This window comes from Gekko japonicus, unplaced genomic scaffold (genome assembly GCF_001447785.1).
Source record: "Gekko japonicus isolate JY-2015 unplaced genomic scaffold, Gekko_japonicus_V1.1 scaffold100, whole genome shotgun sequence".
Taxonomy (NCBI): Eukaryota; Metazoa; Chordata; class Lepidosauria; order Squamata; family Gekkonidae; genus Gekko; species Gekko japonicus.
The window spans coordinates 1,311,514-1,331,870 of record NW_015167060.1 but is presented as its reverse complement, the minus strand read 5'-3'; the positions used below and the strand labels follow the sequence as shown (position 1 = coordinate 1,331,870).

At 45.2% G+C, this 20,357-nt stretch overlaps 1 protein-coding gene across 1 annotated transcript in view; it reads right to left on the bottom strand.

The window, feature by feature from the left end:
• Positions 1-19,984, bottom strand: part of HK3 (hexokinase 3 (white cell)) — a 25,302-nt gene extending 5,318 nt beyond the window's left edge. The window contains exons 1-13 of the mRNA XM_015412504.1: positions 19,975-19,984; positions 19,630-19,721; positions 17,773-17,938; positions 16,481-16,620; positions 14,326-14,463; positions 13,863-13,961; positions 12,277-12,376; positions 10,003-10,186; positions 8,366-8,521; positions 2,895-3,128; positions 757-1,058; positions 242-390; positions 17-55 (exon numbers count right to left, since the gene is read on the bottom strand). Coding sequence (XP_015267990.1) covers positions 17-55; positions 242-390; positions 757-1,058; positions 2,895-3,128; positions 8,366-8,521; positions 10,003-10,186; positions 12,277-12,376; positions 13,863-13,961; positions 14,326-14,463; positions 16,481-16,620; positions 17,773-17,938; positions 19,630-19,721; positions 19,975-19,984 — 1,809 coding nt within the window. The remainder of the gene's footprint in view (positions 1-16; positions 56-241; positions 391-756; positions 1,059-2,894; positions 3,129-8,365; positions 8,522-10,002; positions 10,187-12,276; positions 12,377-13,862; positions 13,962-14,325; positions 14,464-16,480; positions 16,621-17,772; positions 17,939-19,629; positions 19,722-19,974) is intronic.
• Positions 19,985-20,357: the final 373 nt, after the last annotated feature.

The following is a 20,357-nucleotide window of genomic DNA, read 5'->3' as shown; positions in this document are numbered from 1 at the left end:
CCATACCATGCTTGGCCTGGAAATCGATAATACAGCTAACAATGTGATCGAAGAGCTGCAGGAACGAAAGTGGTTCATGAGGTAGAAACAAATCCAAGAAGACATGGCCCCGCTGGTAAATGGGATGGTTCCAACTTGTGTAGAATCATCCATTCCCCACTGCCACCAACATCATATGAAAGAGGTAGATAGAGCTTAATTCAACCTAATCATAAACTCCCTTCCCTTCCCCTTTACCCACCTTTATATCATTACTCTGGGCCACTTCTGTTGGAATGGTATAAATCTCACTGGTTATGTTGACACCACCCTCCTGCGGGCTTCTCAACTGCACCACCAGCACTCGAAAATTGGTTCCACCCAGATCAAGGGCCAGGAAATCCCCTCTCTCTACAAAAAGGAGGAATCAGAACTCGAGTGTTAAGTAACTATTACCCACAATAAATACTAACTTCAAGTTAACACAATTTTGTCTTATTTTGCCATTTTCTCCTGGCCTCAACATGTTGCCAATCCAGGATAGCATTCAAAGAAAAGAATCCCACATAAACCCTCTGTGGCTAATGTGATGCCTTTTTCAATGAGAGGAACAAGTACAGCAGCAACCATAGATCAAATCAGACCTGGCAGCTGGAACGTTCTCTCCCAACTCAACACAATTTCTCTAAGACAGCACAGTCCACCTGAGCGGTTGATCGGTTCAAAACTCTTCCACCTCAGTATAGGGCCCCCACCATTCTGTTCCCTGCCCCTTACCAGAGCCATCAGGCAAATGACAGACAAAAGTAGGCAACATGCGGACAACGGCTATATTGTGTGTCTCCTTCGACAGGCCCTTTTCCATCTCCTGTCTCATTAGGTTCCGCACTTTTTCAAGGATCCCCACAGAGAGTTGCAAGGGTGCTAGGACTCCAAACATCTGCTCCTGCCGGCTTTGAAGCCTCAAGGCTGCAGCTGCCACCAGGGCAGCCCCTGTACCACTGCCATCAGATGCGACAAAGGTGAAGGTACACTCAGGAATTAGGGACTTCAGTGTCTGCTGCACTATCTCACGATACCTGGAGGAGGAAAAAAAATATCAAGGACATTGACGGAGTCCAGTTGGAAGGAGACTGTGCTCTGTCTGGCATAATACATCTCTTGGCTTGTCCCCCTTCCTAGGTCTATCACAGTTGCAAGAAGACTAAAAAGATCAGCTGTGCGAATGAGCCATTTCCTCCTGTTTATATTCTCGGCCATTTTTTAGAAAAGCTGAAGCCACTTCCTGAAATCCCAGTCTCCTAAACTGGATTGTGTGAACAGACCTCCTATCTTGGGAGAGGCCAATGACCTTGGGAATTGACCAGAGTCGGGAGACATCCGAGGGGATGGATACATTTGTTAGACTGTTGTGCATGCATTACTGCTCTAGAAATGGTCATACACAAGGGCAAGACGGGCCCACTGGGTGATAGAAGGAAATAAGCTATACTTGCTTAATGGAGAGGGGTCCCCAATGTGGTGCCTGTGGGTGCCATGGTGCCTGGTTGCCATCTCTGGGTTGAGATGTACCTGGAGATTTAGGAATGGACCCTGGTGAGAGTGGCATTTGGGAAAGGGAGGGACCTCATAGGGTATAATGGCATAGAGTCCACCCTACAAAGCAGCCGTTTTCTCCAGGGGAACTGATCTTGATCATCTGGAGATCAACTATAAATGCAGCCAATCTCCAGGTGCCCCCTGGAGGCTGACAACTTGATCTCCCAGCAAGGCCACTGGAGATTTGATTGGCTTTTTAAAATATTGCTTTGGCAGCAACTGCCACCACAGCATAAGGATCTTTGCTGTGTGACTAAAGGTAAGCTTTGGCAGCCATTTTCTGGCTGTGCCCATCATGTTGTGTCGGAATTTCAGTGGTATCCACAGGTTCAAAAAGGTTGGGGACCATGAAGAGGAACATTTGAATAGGTAAGACCTGGGTTATTTTGGGGCAGAAAGGCACCGGAACAGTGTTCCAGCTGGCTTCCGAGTCGGCCACACCTACAGGCATTCTAAACATGCCTGGGTTCCCTGCCCAATCTTCTCTAGGTGCCCCACAGCTGCGGGGCACCTGGAGAAGATCGGACAGGGAACCCAGGCATGTCTGCCTGCCGGCCCTTCCCTTCCCCAGCCAACTTGCCGCGGCGGGTTCACTGGGGGAGGGGAAGGGGAGGCGGGCAGGCATGCCCTCCTTTTCCCTGAGCCTCTCCGCTTTTGTGGAGAAACTCAGGGAAGGGGGGAGATTTAAATGCCTCTTGCTTCCCCAGATGGGGAAGGGAAAGAAAGGCATTTTAAACATGCCTGGGTTCCCTGCCCGATCTTCTCTGCGGAGAAACTCGGGGGGGGGGGTTAAATGGAGTGCTCTAACATGCTAATGAGCTGTACTGTCAGGGGTGCGGTCTAATATGCTAATGAGTTTCTGCTGCTGGGTGTGGCCTATTATGCTAATGAGTTCCTGCTGGGCTTTTTCTACAAAAAAAGCCCTGGGTAAGACACCAAACAATAGAACACCAGGTAAGATTGGCCAATTAATCCAAACCAGGATAAAGTTTGGTCCATTGATCAGCACAAAGAGAGAAAGTCACCACTATTGGAACTGTTGGCCCAGTGGTCTGAGAGACAGTGGGGTCGGTGCAGTGTTCCCTCTAAGCTGTGCACGTGAGCAGCCACTCATTAACACAGGAAGCCCCACTCAGCAACAATCTGGAGCAGTGCAGGGTCTTGCACTTGCCCATTTCAAGATTATAGCAGTTATATTCTGCTCAGGATGTGAACTGCTCCACTCAGCAAGGGGGGGGGAGCAGAATTAGAGGGAACACTGGCGGGTGAGCCTATTGGATAGATATCATATTCCTACACCCAGTGCAACTCCTTACTGTGTCTGGCCCCTGTACAAGGCCCCAGACACAGCTACACCGATTTTCAGCTGTGGCAGGTTTTGAGAAGTACGAATATGAGTAATGATGGCAGCCAGTCCAGCAGCACAGAGGTTGGCAGAGCGGAGAAACACAATTTGGCAGATGTTCTGCACATGGAAACAGTCTTGGTTGTTCGGCACCAGTCCCTGGCGAGTCAGGAAGTTCTTGGTTTTGGCTAGGCCCACCTTTTCACTGCAATTTAAAAAGACATGTATTAAAGAGGGCAAGAGGCATAGAACAATATGGGTACCCAAAGACACAGAAAACACCCCCTCCATCCTCTGGGATGGCTTCAACATCTCACACTTTGTAAAAAAGGTCTGATGAGATGCTCAGATTTCATGAGAACACACTACAGCTCCCTCAGAATCCCATATGTTTAGTGGGTCTGGAGAATAACAAAGTACATTGGTATGCAGTAATGGGGTCATTACATCTAGGGACTGTTCAGAATGCAAACATTTAGTTGCAGCCTTTCATGTCATGCAGCAAGGATTGCCACATGTCAAGTGTGCACCTTATAAATTTATTTATTTTATTTATCTGGTCTTATCTGTAAATATACAGGGGTGTTTTTTACACTTGCAATGGGTTTCCTTTTGATAGCAGAATTAAGTAAAAGAATAAGCATTTCCCCCTGTTCACCTCATCTAATTTATTCATTATGTCCTTCCACCATATCCTTTCAATGCCATTAACCATCAAAACTTTTCCTGTTTTTCTGTTCAGTTGGATTCCTTTTATTTATTCATCTAATTTATTTATTTACATCATTTATATCCCATCTTTCTTTTCATTAGGAAACTCAGAGCAGCTTTACATTATTCTCTCCTTCTCCATTTTATCCTTACAACAACTCTGTAAGGCTGGTTTGGCTGAGAGTGTGTGACTAGCCCAAGATCACCCACTATGGTGGAGTGGGGATTCAAACCTGGGTCTCCCAGATCTTAGCCTGACACTAAGTACGACACCACGCTGGCTTTTCTTGTCACTTTCCCAGTTCCACAATATCCTGTTTGGAGCTGAGTTTCTAGGGCTGTGTGAATGCATCACTAATTTACATCATCATATTTCTGAACTCTTTCTTAATAATCCCTCCATCTTGGTTTTCCCTTCTTGTCAGTTCTACACTTTTAGGATTTCTTGCCAGCCACTCCAAATGGTACTAAGCAGCTCTTCACCCAAAATAGTTTGCTGGGGGGGGGGTGTTTCCACCATGCATAATTTTGCACCAATCACAACTGAATTTCTTCCACCACTGTGGCCCATTGCTGTTACCGAGAGCAGCAGAAGGAGTACTTAGGATCCAAGCCATTACATCAAACTATTATTAGGTCAGCAGGGGAAGGGGAAAATTAGGGCCACAGAGGAAGGCGGGAAAGGGTGCATGTTTCTCATGTTGGTTCCATATTTATAAGCCACAGTCTGTGGGGAGCCAGTATTGCTTGCCGCCTGAGTACAGTGGGGTCTTCCTTTAATTATTTACAATAACAGTTGAAATGGTATATATTTGTAAACAAAATTGCTCTCTGCATGGTAAAAAAAAAAATGGGTATCAACCCATTTGTACAGAATGTGCATTCAGGAACCGTAACTAATCAAATTTTGAACAGAATCGCCTCCATTTTTTACAATCTTTAATCATCACTAATCCAGTCACTGTGTGGGAAGGCAGCACAGTTCAACCCAATCTCATCAGATCATGGAAGCTAAGCAGGGTCGATACTTGGAAAAGAGACCACCAAGGAAGACTCTGCAGAGGAAGGCAATGGCAAACCACCTCTGTTTCTCACTTGCCTCGAAAGCCCCTTGCTGGGGCTGCCATAAATTGTCTGCAACTTGATGGCACTTTACACACACACACCAATCCAATCACTAAAAAATAACACTGGGTAATCGCTGGATAGCTGTAATTCTGATGCCTTGCTGTCTGCTTTTCAGTCGCATGAGGTGAGGGAAGGGAATCAGTAGAGACAACAAGAACAGACAGTAATTCAGCAGATAATCTAAGCACAGGGAATCTTCCAGCCAGAAAGTTGCTGCTGAAGAGGAGCATTCCCAAAGGCATTTCTGTTAACTTCATTTCAGCATTCTAACAACCCTTGCACTGTCTTCACTGGCTTGTGGAAAGATTTTTTTAATTACATACACAATGGGGTTGGTTTTGTTCTTTACACACATGTGCAGCATGTTCTGAAGACACTAAGATGGGATGAACAGATGCAGAGGCTAGCCATGCAACATCTCCCTCTTGCAGAGGAGGGGGGCAAGATTTTGCTTGTACTCCCTGGAAGGCAAGCAGTAAAAACTAGGGAGGAGCAAAGAGGGCTGACCCAAGACATGCTCTGAAGGTACTTTTTCAGCAACCTTGTGAATGCTAAGTACATATGGGTCTGCTCAGTGCATGGATGAAAGACCTTCTGATAATCCTATGTATACTGTTTTGAATTCCAGGATGGAAGAAATTTAATAATTAGGACAGGCTACATTCCCTCATGTATGCACTGGGTAGCATGCCTGTAGGGAATTTGCCTTGTGGAGGCCAGGCTGCCACAAAACAGACTGGTGGAGGGGCCTATTCTTCCCCTCTCCAACAAAAAGTGAGAAATGATCAGAAGTCTCTCTGTGCATAAGAGATCTGTAAAGATCAAATTCCTGAGATCTCATAATGTCATTAATTGTATGCACCTTTCATCTGACACAAGTTCCCCCTCACCTCCCAGCTGCTGTTAGCTCCGGTAAGGGGGGGGGGAGGCAGGTGACCTCTTATTCACAGCAGGGGCCAGAGAAGTCTACTCTTAAAAACAAAACAAAAAGACAGAAACTGGAGATTGTAGGTGGAGGGAGTTAACCGCAGCCCCCTTCTGGCACATTATTCCAGTGCCTGAAGAATTCTTTGCTCAGCCCAGCTCTGAAACCAGAAGTCAGGTAGCAGGGGTGGTGTCAGCATACCCTGGGGTAGGGCAGCTGCCCAGCCCCAGGGCATCTGGCAAGCCCACTGTGGTTAACCCCCCCCCCAACCCACTTACTTGCTAGCACTCCACTATGCTCCCAGCTATACTCACTGCCCAGTGGCACTGAGAAAAGGGCTGTAGAAAGTGGTGAGCATGGGCAGTGGGAGAACTCACAACTAGCCAGGGGCAGGACACACAGGCATGTGGAAGGCATGCAGGTGAGGGGAAGGGAAGGAGAGTGTGTATGGATGCCTGGTAGTGGGTAGAAGAGAGCAGGGAGGCCCTGGGAACACCCTGCCAGGGCCCCTCCAAACCTGGAACCGACCCTGTCAGGTAGATAGGAGAAAAATGGTAAAACCAGTACTCAGTGCAGTGAAGTAACACATGGAAGGGGGCATCATTTAGTTTCCCTCACTTGGGGACTTGGTTTTGTTTAGACAGATACTCCTCTACCTTCTACTTGAGGAATCTGGGAAAGGAGGAAAAACTCACACCGATTCATGCCTTCCTGTGCCTTGGGCAACTAAGAATTTTAAAATGGGAATGCTTTTTCCTTTCTGCCTCACATTTGGCAGACAGGACTCCTAACGTGAGGAATACATTCCCTAAGAATGTCATCCCAACTGGGTAGCAAAAAATATTTTCCCCATTGAAACCAATGGAGAGGAATAAAGAATCCAAACAGTTATAATAAAGAAAATAAATAAAAATATGAAAGAGCAAGCAAAAAAAACAACCTAAATAACATTTCTGTGCATATTCCTGCCATTTGTATATCTCAGACAGGAATCACTACACATTGATTTCAGTCTTTCTTTAGCATGGAAAATATTGCCACATTAAAAATACATAACATTTAAAGCACCAAAGGTAGTTTTACTGAACTCTAGGGTATAATTTGGTATCACCTACACATATTGCTAGTTCACAGGTCATGCTGTTTTCAAGTGGCTGATATGTTTTAAAGGAATAAACAACACAATATTAATCTTTATACATATAAAAACTAATCTTGCATCCTTTTAAAAAAATGTAGGCTACCAATCATCCAAAAAAGGAGATGTCAGCGATGATGATTACTATGCAGTTATGGCTATGGGATCATCACTATGTCCCATTTAAATTTTTCTTCAACCTCCCCTTTTGTCATAGTTTGTCATTCTAGTCAAGATGTGCACACACACCAAAAAAGTATGTCACACATACTATGACACCCCATTGTGTAGTCATAGAGGTGTTTGGGTTTCTGTGTGTGTATTTAGAAATTATCACACTATGCAGAAAAGTAGAGTGCTCAAGAAGGTGAGAGAGGGAGGCCTGAGAAAAGATGGAAGCAAAGAGGTACTGAAAATAACCAGGACTTGGAGACAGCAAAGAGGCAAGAGGGAGTAGAACTGCAAACAGGTCAAAAGGGATTATGTGACAAAGGGCAAACAAGGGGATGTACCTACTGGCAGTGAGTAAGAAATACTAAGTGATTGTTCAGGTGAAGCAAACACCCGTGATATTACATTTCTGTCTAGCCACAACTTCACTCTCTTTTCTATACACCTGGTGGGAAGTGTACTATATGAATGACCCCTAAATGCCTACCTGTTTTATTCAGACATCTTTTTCCTCACACATTTGGCAGTGTGTTACGGTGAACACATGTACACCCTGATCATTTGAGCATATTCCTGTTTGTGAGAGAGAGAGCCAATATATGTTCACTTTACAGATGAAACTGGTGACCAGTATCTGGATAAATGTGTGGTTTCAATTACACATTCAGTTGTACATGCATTGAATGTAACATGAGAATTGTTCAATGCATGTATAAGGAACAATCAAGTGTACACTGTACACAGATTGTAAATGTATTAATTGTAACTTGTGAACAGGGCTTGTGTGTGTTTGAGTGTTCTAGATTATAGTTGATTGTGCAACTCTTAAAGGCCGATTCACACACTACAAAGTCCTTGTGGCTTCCATAAGGACTTTGGATCACACAGGTACTGGGAGTTCCATGCTTTCCAGGTGCACTCAAGCTTCCTCCCCCCCTCCCAATGCTGTTTTCCTGACTTGGAGTGGCCCTAGGGAGCTACTATTTGCCCACTGAGACACTTACATGTAATGATGGCTGCACATATGTTTCCTCGATGGGTCAAATAATGGCTCCTCCACAGCTGTTTTGGGCTGGGAAAACAGCTGGATACAGCACCTTCATACACTGTGGGTCTGGTCTGGATTGGGTCCCTATGTGCGATGGAATTCCCAGTGTACATGTGATCTAAAATCCCTGTAGAAGCCACAAGGACTTTCTAACATGTGAACTGTCCCTAAGTCATCCGCTTCAGTGTTTCATCATGGGCCACAAGCATTCCTCCTAGTTATTATATCTCAGTCTACTCTAACAAGGGATGCCAAGCCTCACCCTAGTACTGCCAAGGATAGATGAGCAATCCAATATTCTATCTTAAATGACCCACTTACTCTATGATATCCAAGATATCGTGAAACTTCAGTATCCCTTTGGTCATCAGGCCGGGAGCCAAAACCCCATTGAAGAGCTCACCCTTCTCAGACAGGGTAGCCAGAATAATGCGGACCGTCTCACACAGGTACAAACTACCGACCAGCTTCTCATATCTGATAGCAATAAGAAAGAGGACAGTCAGTGCACAAAGAGATGGAGCAGGGAGGATTTCTCCTGGGTCACTGGAAGGTAATTGTATTCAAGCCATGCTGTTCAAAGAAGAAGCATGTCTGCTTCATAGAACACGGCTGCTAGAAAAGGCAAAGACTACAAGTTATAGGGCATCAGTCCAAAATGATACCCTAGCAGGAACAGATATGTGGAACACCCTGGTACTTGCATAGGATGCTGAAACTAGCCATAATTTTATGGCTCCAGGGTGCCAAATATTGTGCACATTGTCAAAGCCTATACATTACACTCTGAATAGATTATGAATGCAAATCAGACATAAGATGTCACAACAATTGCCCTGACCGGGATAGCCAAGGCAAGCCCGAACTTGTCAGATTTCAGAAGTTAAACAGGGTCAGTTCTGGTATGAAATTGGATGGGAGACCTCCCTGAAATACCAGAGGCAGGAGGCGGGGGATGGCTTTATTCAGCCACCTCTCTGAATATCCCTCAGGCTCCCAGTAGGGGTCAGTCACCAGAGGTCGCCATGACTTCCAGGTACACACACATGCACAAAAAAATACAAAGAAGTCACAACAGTCCAGAAACCAGTGACAGAATATTTTAATCTCCATAGGTATGCTATTGCAGACATGAAAGTCACTGTTCTACAAAAAAAAAACTTCAAAAGGAATATACAACATGAAAAAGCTGAATTAGAACTCATCAAAAAGAAAACATGTCATCCTGGCTTAAACAGAAACTTGGATTTCCTCAGTCACTATATTCTCTAATACCTCCCCAGGACACACTTTTTGAAAATTTTAATCAGGTGTTCTACATATACTTAATTAGACTATAATTCTGTACCAATATCAGTTAATTTCCACTTAAATCATCTGCTTATCTGTTTGTACTCCTGACCTCTGTCACCATCCACTATGTGCAACTGCTAATTCTGTTGACTTATGATAGGACTCATAGGATACTCACCCTTTATACATCAAGTCCCTCCTTTCCCCCTTATATTGATATTTACACTTGAAAGGTTCATATCAAGCTGGCCCCCCACAACCAATCTGCCCCCTAAAAATGCCCCAGCATGGTTTTCTATCGCATATGTATTTAATGAAGTAGACTATGACTGACTACAAAAGCTCATATTAAAATAAGTGTTGTTAGTCTTTTAAGGTGACACTAGATTTTTGCTTCATTAAGAATACTAAGCAGAAATCTAACTGATCAATAACTAAATCAGAAGTTGGACATCCTTCATATAGAAACTGCATTTTGGAGCAGCAAGTATGCGTAACCCAGATTATTCCACCAGACCCTGTCCATCAAACAAGGGTATGCAGCAAGACATGATGTTCCTTTTCCTTGCTGCAGAAGCAGATTCTATAACAAGGCACAGGGCAAACCGGGCAGTGCTTCACTGCATGCACCAGAAACACTCTTCATTTCCTTCACTGTGACCTACCTGCAAATGCCTTGATTCAATGACTCTTTATCCATTAATTGGTCAAATTCTGTTAGTACGTCATCCAGTTCTCCAGCTTCCCCAAAAGAGCCCCATTCTGTGTTTATACACATGTGGCCCACTTTGTTCTCCATGCCTGCGATGTTCTTGGCCTGTTCCATGTAGCAACAGTTAGTCCCTTCACCTACCGCATACCAGAAGACAAAAAGCAGGAAAAGAACCCCACAACAGAAGAAATAGCCATTTTAGTAAAACACTGAACAGCCCAGCAGTAGGAAAGTTAAACCAAGTACTCTGCTTCTTTTAAAAACTTACCAGCTTCTCTATCATATGAGGCAGGGGAGGATAGACTTTATGTTTCTGAGAGCAATTTAATATTTTCCAAGATACTTGGAAGCTACCAGTCACAAAATGGTGGCTAAGTGGGTAGAGTTAGCCACAAAATAGCAGCTTGTACAAACATTACACTGTTTCAGAACACGTCTACAGTGCTCAGGTGGAGAAACCTTTCTTTTGCTGTTTTCCCGAAGCAAAGCACCGCCTCCACCCGAAACTGAAACTTGCCCTGCATGAGAAAATATGTAGTAATTTCTTTGTTTTCCCTGCAAGAAGCAAAAAGCAGCTTTGAATGCAGAGGGAAAGTGTCGATACCATGCTCCATTCCCTCCCAGAGTTAAGGCAAGGGTAAGTGTGTGCACAAAAGAGAAGAGGTGGATGGGAAAGGGTGCTGGTGCTGTCATTTTCCCATCCAGAAGGTGCAAGTATCCCAGTGCCCTCCTTCTACATGCATGAAATGGAAAGAAGATGCTGAATGTTGTGTGCGGCTAACTCACTACACAATACTGAGTTAACTTTAAAGGGAAGAATAAAAAGGTGATTACAGCAGCAACACTGGAAAAGGGATGGAGGTAGGGTAGCCAGGTTGCAGGCAGAAACCCTTGAGAGCATATGCAGGGTGGAGACTGGTGTACCAGTGTCATTCTGGCATAGTGGCATCACTTCTGGTGAAAAATGGAAGTGCCACCGTATGATACTCTAGGATTTTGCAAAAACTCTATGGTGAAAGCATTTTTTAGGGTCGCCAGGTCTGGGTTAAAAATACCTTAAGACTTTGGGGTGGATCCAGGAGAAGGTGGGGTTTGGGGAAGGGAGGGGCCTCAGCATCATACAATGCCATAGAGTCCACCCTTCAAAGCAGCCATTTTCTTCAAGGGAGCTGATCTCTGTCAGCAGGAGATCAGTTGTAAAAGCAGATCTCCAGGCCCCACGTGGAGGCTGGCAACCCCATTTGTTGCAAATCCTGGAGCATCCCGTAATGTCACTTTTGGTTTTCACTGAAAGTTATATCAGTGCACTTTCAAAGAAGTGCTGGCACATGCCCCCTTCCCCTCCCCATTTTACACCTGAAGTGCTGGCAGGAAATGAACTAGATTAAGCAGGAGATCTCCTGTTATAGCAGAAAAACTGGCAACCCTAGGTGGAGAGATACTTTTAATTGATTGGAGAGTGACTGGTCACTCCTGAATAACCTAGCAACACCTCACCTGCATGGTCCATTTATACCACAATCCTATTTTTGTCAATGGTTAGTGCTTGCCATCTGGATGAAATGGAAGATCTTATGGGATTCCTATACAAAATAATCTCCCACCCTCGATCATAATAGACAGGAGACTGGGTTGTTAGTCCTATGGCATGGCTGTATGTAACCTCAAAACTAGTAGTGCCTTGTTGCCTAAATTGCCTTCATGAACACAGTCCAATATTCTTCTAACCTGGCAAGATCTCAGAAGAATAAGCCAGCTCCCTGGTAAAAAGCATAATGGCCCCGGGCACACGAGAGGTTTTGGGCCGGGAGAGGGAAGGATCGGGGGCGTAGCAAACGGGCGCGATCCCACAGCAACATCTGGGAAGCGTGGCGCGCCCATTCCCGAGCCGCCCTTCCACCCAAAACCCCGCATAAAAAATAAACCACCTACCTAGGTGGTTCTTCGGGAAAGGGTGCATCAAGGCCGGCTGTGGGCCAAACTGCGCATGCTCAGACATGCACAGTTCGGCAGCCTCCCCCTCCCAACTGTCACTTCCTCCCCGGCATCTGATCATGCCAGGGAGCAACGGTGCCGCGGCTCAGGGGATCTCTATTTTGGTGCAGCTTTTAAAAGCTGCACTTTGCCTGGTTTTTTTCCTGCCGTGTGGCAGGGACCAATGTACAGCATCCACGAATCTTCCATCTCAATAGCACAACTAACATGTGCATTCGAATGTCTTTCTCACCTATTATCAGCCCAACCTCACAGGGCTGCTCTTCACAAACGCAGCTCACCATGATTCCCACGGTGTCATTCACCACAGCTAAGATCTCAATGCAGTAGTTCTGGGGTAATCAAAGAGAAAGAAAGATCAAAGTGTCTCCGCTTCTGATTCTCTCTCTCTCTCTCTCTCTCTCTCTCTCTCTCTCTCTCTCTCTCCATTTCCATACTGGTTATTCCTCCAAAGTTCTAACCAGTTGAGAAGTAAGGGTTTTTTTTTCCTGCTTCCACACAGCATTGGGGTGCAATTCTACACCTCCTGATCTCTCTCCAGAATTTCTAAGATATTTCCCACACTTACTTTGCTGTGAAGTTTTGGGAAAGATCACACCTGAGACTGGATGACAACAGCTGTACTGGTGGGAAAGGTTGGATTTTCTTTGGTCCTGCATTTTTTAAAAAATTGGCAACTGAATATCATTCTAACAACCTGTGTATTGTGGTCTTTGAACTCCCATCTTTCAATTTTTAAAAAGTAAGTCTCTAGCCTCTATCATTGTGGAGACATAAGGGAAAAGGTGTATGTCTGCAACAAAAGGGGACAGAGAATTACTTTTTGAATGACAAAAGGAAATTCAGAGAACTTGATACACACACTGTTATAACATTACTGATAGAATGATATTCAATTGCGGATTTTAACAAAACTGGAAAAGATCTGGCTGGGGGGGGGGGACATGAGATGGCCACTTCCACAGGCCTGGAACAGAGAAGCTGTGGGAAAACCTGCAATATGGAAGCCCTGTTGCCACTGTGCTATATCAACAGTAGCAACAGGGAAATTGCACAAGACTGCCTCTGTGTGGAAAACATACTCACTCACTCATTCACTGGGTGCGTTCAGATGGGCCGTTTAGTCCACTTTCGGCACGCTTCAGTAACGGATTTTATATTCATGTTCACACATGCAACATCTGCGCACTGTCCCCAGCCATTGCTTTCCGGCTCAAATCCCCTTTAAAACGGAGTATTTTGTTACCAGGTCCCCAAGTGGGGGTTTCCTGATTCTCCAGTTCTAGCCCCACTTTTCTGATGTCTGATTGCTCCTGCAGTGTCAAGCCACTTCCGCTCGGAAGCCCGAGGCTTCCACTCTTCACCTGCCATTTTATTTTAGCGTTGGCAGTATGCGCACAGGTGGAGCTCCACTCCCGCATTATTAAAAACAATGTTTAAACGGTGCCTGTTGGTTAGATGAGTCCGGGATCTCATGGAGGCCAGTTTCGGGGTAAAAGTTTAAAGACAAGTGTTCTTTTAAAGTTTAAAGGGAAGTGTTACAGCCGTTGGGTTGAAGTGGAAATCACTGTTCTGCGCACGTGCGAAAATTTTAATTCTATAGATGGCTGCCTGTGTGCATGCCCAAACTGAGAGAGAGAGAAAAAACACCGACACACGCTCCCGCATGTGGATGGGAGGAGTGATGTGGTTGTGCAGCAATCCGGAACAAGGAGGTGAGTGTGGTCGCGATTCTCCAGGTTAAAAAAAAACAACACATCGGGACCACACCCAACCACTCATTCTCATAATCACACTTCAATTACAGCTGTTCCTCACCTTGCAATGTTCTTTTACAGCTTTTTGGAGCAGTTGTACCACATCCTCACCCACCACACCTGAAGCCTGGAAATCCTTTGCCCATTCAACCAGCTTACACTAAAGGAAAGCAAAACAGGTAGATATTAGAGAGCACTACAGCATCTCCAGTGAACCTCTGTGAAACCCAGCCTTTCTTCCTCCAAGCAACCCTCTGCAGGAAAAAATACTGTAGAGAGAGATACCAGCATTGCCATACACTGACCCTTTCCTCTGATGCACATTTTCAATTGGCAGCCTTTTCAGGCCAGGAGTTATATTTATGGCAAACCTTGGAGTCAGTCCATTCCCTCCTTCCCACTAAGCCAGCACAATCACTTTGTATCATTACATGTTTGCACTGGATCTGCCTTACTGTATTATTGAGGTTCCCCTCGTAACAAATGCACTACCTCACTATCCCACCACACACAGTCTGACGTACAGCCACTGCACTATTCACCTGGTTCAGTGAAGTATGTTCACACTGATAGGGAAAAGAGAAGCCCAGTGGAAAGTATTTCTCAGTGGTGTCAAGGTCATCCAAAAATCTGGCCAGGCACTTGGCGATATATTCAAAAATCTGGAAAAGCAAACATGGAATTATGAATATGACACAATCATCATCCTCACCTCCTTCTACCTATGGCAATCTGCTCACCTCAGGACATATAGCCAGATTTTCAGATCTCTCCGTGCTATCAATATAAATCCAGCATCTTTACCAGTAGTGAAAGCTTCACAAATCATCTAGCATGGATTTTTGTGCCATCTCCCACCTCCATTATTAAAGGTAAAGGTAAAGGTTCCCTTGCTTGAAAGCCAGTCGGGTCCGACTCTAGGGCTGCGGTGCTCATCTCCGTTTCAAAGCCGAAGAGCCAGCACTGTCCAAAGACGTTTCCGTGGTCATGTGGCCGGCATGACTAAACACCGAGGCGCACGGAATGCTGTTACCTTCCCACCGAAGTGGTACCTATTTATCTACTTGCAATTTCTTGCTTTCGAACTGCTAGGTTGGCAGGAGCTGGAACTAGAGACGGGAGCGCACTCCATCATGCAGCACACTCGGGTCTCGAACTGCTGAACTACCGACCTTCCACAGCCTGCAGTTCAGCGTCTTAACCACTTGAGCCACCACAGCTCCATTATTACTTAACTTTTAAAATGCAATGGTATATAAAACAAAACAGGGCCTGGCCCAGAAGAAGCTCTATCGAAATATGGACTTGCTAGTCACAACTAAAACCTTTTCTGCACGCTCACATTACTCCTGATTTTCTTGGGAGTTGATTCACATGCAATGGAATCACCTTGGGAATCAGCATTTTTGTAGTTGTGGAGTCGGTTTATTTTCTTCTGCACATGCCTTTAGTAGTAAGAATTTTCAAGGAGGGTGCTGTCATCATCAGTAGTGTCATCAGTGGCAGCACAGCACACACACACACACTTCTTTTTAAAAAAGGAACTAGAACATTGATGTTTCACTAGGCTTAGCAATTCTCTAAATTCCCAGCTTTCATTTTTTTAAAAAGTCTCTAGTCTCTTCCTTCTTGGAGATATAAGGAAAAAGTCTTATCTCTGTGCAGGTGAAGACTAGAGACTTACTTTTTTTAAAAAAGCTGGGAACTCACAGAACTTGCTACTGTTACAACAATCTAGCAATATAGTGATATTTTAATGCCTTCAAAAATGAAGGAGAAAACAAAACCACGTCTTCAGGTTGGGGAGGAGAGAGAGTGGTTTCACCACTACAGTCCAATCATGGAAAAGTGGACTGTAAGTGGGTGGGAGGGGACAGGACAAAGAAAACTGATAGAAACATTACAAATGAGGGAAAAGGTGACTTAAAACCAGCTTCCAGAAAAAATATCGGGGTAAAGATGGTCTTAAAAGAACCAGAAAAAACCAAGGGGGAAAACGAAAAACAAAGTGAAAATGCATGCAGAAATCAGGGGATAAATGGAAGCAGTATCAGATCAGAATCCAAGGAAAAACACCCACGCAGAAAAAGTCAAAATTACAACAACCCAGTAATTTCCATGAGAGTTCAGCAAAGTTGACCTAACTGACTTTGAATTGGTTCCACAGGCCTTGTTTGCAAGCTTATGGTAAGGGATTTGTTGTTGTTGTTGTTGTTCAGTCGCACAGTCGAGTCCGACTCTTCGTGACCCCATGGACCACATCATGCCAGGCCCTCCTGTCTTCTGTTGTGCTCGGAGTTTGCTTAATTTCATGTTCGTTGTATCGATAACACTGTCTAACCATCTCATCCTTTGCCATCCCCTTCTTACCAACATCTCAAAAACAGCTGCAGGGATGGGGCAGGGCTGATTTTGCTAATGGTCACAGCACTGGAACAGGCTGAGGCATTTGAGGTGTAGGATCTGGGGTCAAAAGGTGCCAGAAGACCAAAGAGAGCAAGGAGGAGCAGGGTGGGAGAGAAAAGAGTTGCTTGATAAAGGGGTGCAAAAGAAAATAATACATTTGTAAATCGACAGAGGGCTCTTAAACAGAATTAAAGCGAAAAGAGGGAGAACAGAGGAACAGCATGACTGCAAAAACAAATGGAATGGATTAAGTGAGCGGAAGGGTAACTGTACCTTGTTATCAATGGCCGCTGCAGGGATCGGAAAGGACTGCGTTTTCAGCTGGGCTGTCTGCCTCTCTTCACCACTCAGGTGCAACAACACAATTTCCACCTGAGTCTGGGACAGTTCTAGACCCAGGAAATGTCCTCTCTCTGTGAAAGAGATGTGAATATAAGGGTAGCAGGCAACCAAGATAGGACTGCCAACCTCCAGGTGGGTCCTGAAGTTCTCCCATAATTACAGCTGACCTCTACACTACAGAAATCAGTTCCCCTGGATCAAATGGCTGTTTTGGAGGATGGCCTCTGTGGCATTATAGTTGGCTGAGGTCCCTCACCTCCCCAAACCTCACCCTCCCTGGGCTCCAACCACCAAATCTCCAGGAATTTCCCAGTACAGAGTTGGCAACACTAGAACAAGACTACGATTCCTCACTTGTCCCTATGGTTGCCACAGTTCCCTAGGTTAAAAAATTATGAACTCACTGTCTTCCAGGATTTGTTTGTTCATTAGCACAACATCTTTGCTAACCAATGGGATAATTTCAAATCTGAATATCTATTCAATTATTATACACAAAAAGATTGATTTTCTCATCAGCAAGGAATATCAGAATTACCTATTGTCCAGGAGACTGGCACAGACCTATGCTAATCAGGGGAAACATCTCATAATCATAAAATGTATCCCTTTTTTCTGGTTTTTACTCTTTTTTTGTAAAGGGAACTCCATACATGCTCTGACACAGACACTTAACTCCCAGTACTAGAATTTTTGACAGCAGCTGTGGCAACCCTAAGAACTTGAGAGACAGCAGGACAAGAAATAGCGCTGAAAACAATGCCTTGTGCCTTTAAGCATAGCTTGATAACAGAAATCAACAACTGAAGCTTTCACGGTAGGAAGATAAACATAGACTCCCACTCCTGTCTACACATCAAGCTGGTGTGAAAGGCACTACTGTTAGAGGTCTTTAAAAAGTTGGTAACCCTAGAGTGCAGGCCTTGCAAGAGCTATAAAAGAGTGTAGACAACCGTTGTGGGTAGAGTTGCCAACCTCCAGGTGGGGCCTGAAGATCTCCCAGAATGACAACTAATCCCCAGGCAACATAGATTAATTCCCCTGAAGAAAATAGCTGCTGTGGAGGATGAACTCTACGGCATTACATCCTGCTGATTTCCCTCCCCAAACTCTGCCATCCCCAGGGCCCCCCCCCCCAAATCATCAGGAACTTTCCAACCCGGACTTGGGAACCATAGCTGTGGGAACCATATGTCCCCTTGACCCCTGCAAAATACACTTACCGGTGCCATCAGGCAAGGCACAAACATAAGTGGGCAACATCGGTAAAGCACCTGCTCCACCTTGAGCCTGCTTTTTTAGGCCCTTTTTCATGGCTGCCTGCATGGAGTCTTTTATTTTCACAAGCTGCTTCTTGGATAGGTGAAAGGCTTCTACATGTTTCTGGACCTGTTCAGGAAAAGATACAACTGTAGAACGACATGGGGCTAGCCTCCGAGCACCAAACAAGTCCTTGGATGCTGAGCGTAGACTTGGGTCTGGCATAGAAATGGACAGAAACGAAGCCATGAGATTCGTTTTTGGCCTGGGAACCCGAAGTGACTCCCTAGAGGCTGGTGGTGAACTTGACATGGAGAAACTCAGAAACGAACTGCTGATTTCACATTCTGGCTGGGAAGCAGAGATGGAGTCCATCAGTGCCCGACCTTGATCATTTGTTGTTTCAAAGGAAAGAGGGGAAGAGAGTGACTCCCTAGAGGCTGGTGGTGAACTTGACATGGAGAAACTCAGAAACGAACTGCTGATTTCACATTCTGGCTGGGAAGCAGAGATGGAGTCCATCAGTGCCCGACCTTGATCATTTGTTGTTTCAAAGGAAAGAGTGGAAGAGGCCTCAGAACCTAGGCCTGAAGACATGGTATGTATCAGCAAGGAAAATTTAGGCGAATCATCCTGGGTATCTGTTGCAGAACTGGACCATGGCTTGGGAGAAGGGTCTTTAGAAGTTGAGCCTTGGTCTGGGTCTGACATGTTGTCAATTCACAAAGAGACTTTGTCATGACACCTAAGCCGTGAAGGGTATGGGGGGATGGTAATGAAGTGTGTGGTATTCAAATATGAGTCCGTTTAGAAGCAGGGCAGAAAATGAGGGCACAGTTAGGACAAGGCAATGACCGTAATAAGAATCAGTATCAGTCATGAGTAATCATAAGGGGGAGGGGGGGTGAAGGAACAGAGAATAGGTGCAGCAGGGAGAGCTGAAAGAAGAAAAGAAGGAAGAAAAGAGTGTGGACAGGATAGTGAGAGAGCTGAGGGCAGTGGGGGAGGGGCAGAGAAGAGTTTAGCTTGGAAGGCAGTTGGAAGGGCCGTACAGTTAGAGTAGAATGGAAGGCGGGGCTAAGAACCAGGTGTGTGTGGGGGGGAGAGACCTGTGTATGGGGCCAAGTCACTGTAGCTAAGCCACAGGAATGACAGCCTGTAGGTAAAAGGATTGTGGGGCCCTCTAACAAACGCTCTGATTCCCTTTCCCCAGTAAAGATATAAAATCATGTGTTTCTGACTGGTCAGGTGTTCTGAATGAGTACTAGCTGTTTTGAAGAACCAAATCAATAATTTTGGATTTTAAAAAACCCAATAATGAACATGGCCTAGGGTTGCCAGTTTCGGGTGGCCAGCTCCAAGTTGGGGAACTCCTGGAGAGCTCCTAGAAATTTGGGGGTGGAGCACGGGGAGACCTCTGTGGGCTACAATGCCACAGAGCCCACCCTCCAAAGCATCCACCAGGGAAACTGAGGCTGGAAATGGGCTGTAATTCTAGGGGAACCAGGGTCCCACTTGGAGGCTGGCATCCCTACAACCACACTTTTTCAGATGCCCATAAGTATGTTCAGGAATAGTATGATCTTCTCCACCCACATCTTTTGTACAGCCTGCCCTGTTTGCCCTACCAGCATCCTCAGCACAGGCCTTATTATGTGATTGGACAGTGATGAAGAATGCATCCAGCTGTGTGGAGAGAACAGGCCTTATGGCAGCGAGGGCAAGGGCAGAGTTTTTCTTGCTAAACAAGTCCATGTTTTCACACATGATTTACCCATAGGTCATGCAGGTCTCGGCTGGCTAGGAAGACGTGATCTCACCTCTTTCCCATGGTACTGGCCGTGAGGAAGAGATGTCTGCTGGAAGACATTCTTCTGGGCGCACATCAGAGCTGAAGCACTGGCAGTGGCGTCTGTAAGAGGAAACAAGAGATAGAATTGAGTTATTCTGTGCTAGGAAAGTTACCTTATAGAAACAGTCAACATAACAATTCTAGATGCAGGTGGCCACTTCAGACAAACTTGACAGGAATCTTGTAATGAGTGATCATGTCATATGCCATATCCTAGGCTCATGAGTCTATGGGCTGACACCCACAATGACATGTTCCATCTTTGGGGATGTGAGCTGAGGGTGACAAATCAAATTGTCAAAGATAACGTTACTTATAGCCATTCTTGGGTTCCTGTCCTCTTAAATATAGGAGACCTGATATCATTTTTATGGACGGCCACTGGTGTCAGTCTGTATCTCATCCCCATGACTCGCACCCAGCAGGAGTGCAAAGCTTCACACCTGAATGAAGCACAGGGAAGCTGCAATTATCCACTGCTCTATCCACATGCTGCAATTAGCAGCAAATGCAAAACACAGTGAGACAGAGTCATACTGCTATGCACACCCCAGGATACAGATAGTGCATAGCCCAGCAGACTTATCCAGTTGCACTGTTGAAGGATAATCTGGCTCATTATAGAGTGTTATTAGGCATTTTTCTATCATAACTGGCCAATTATGAGGGGTGATATATAAAAAAGCTGCAGGTATA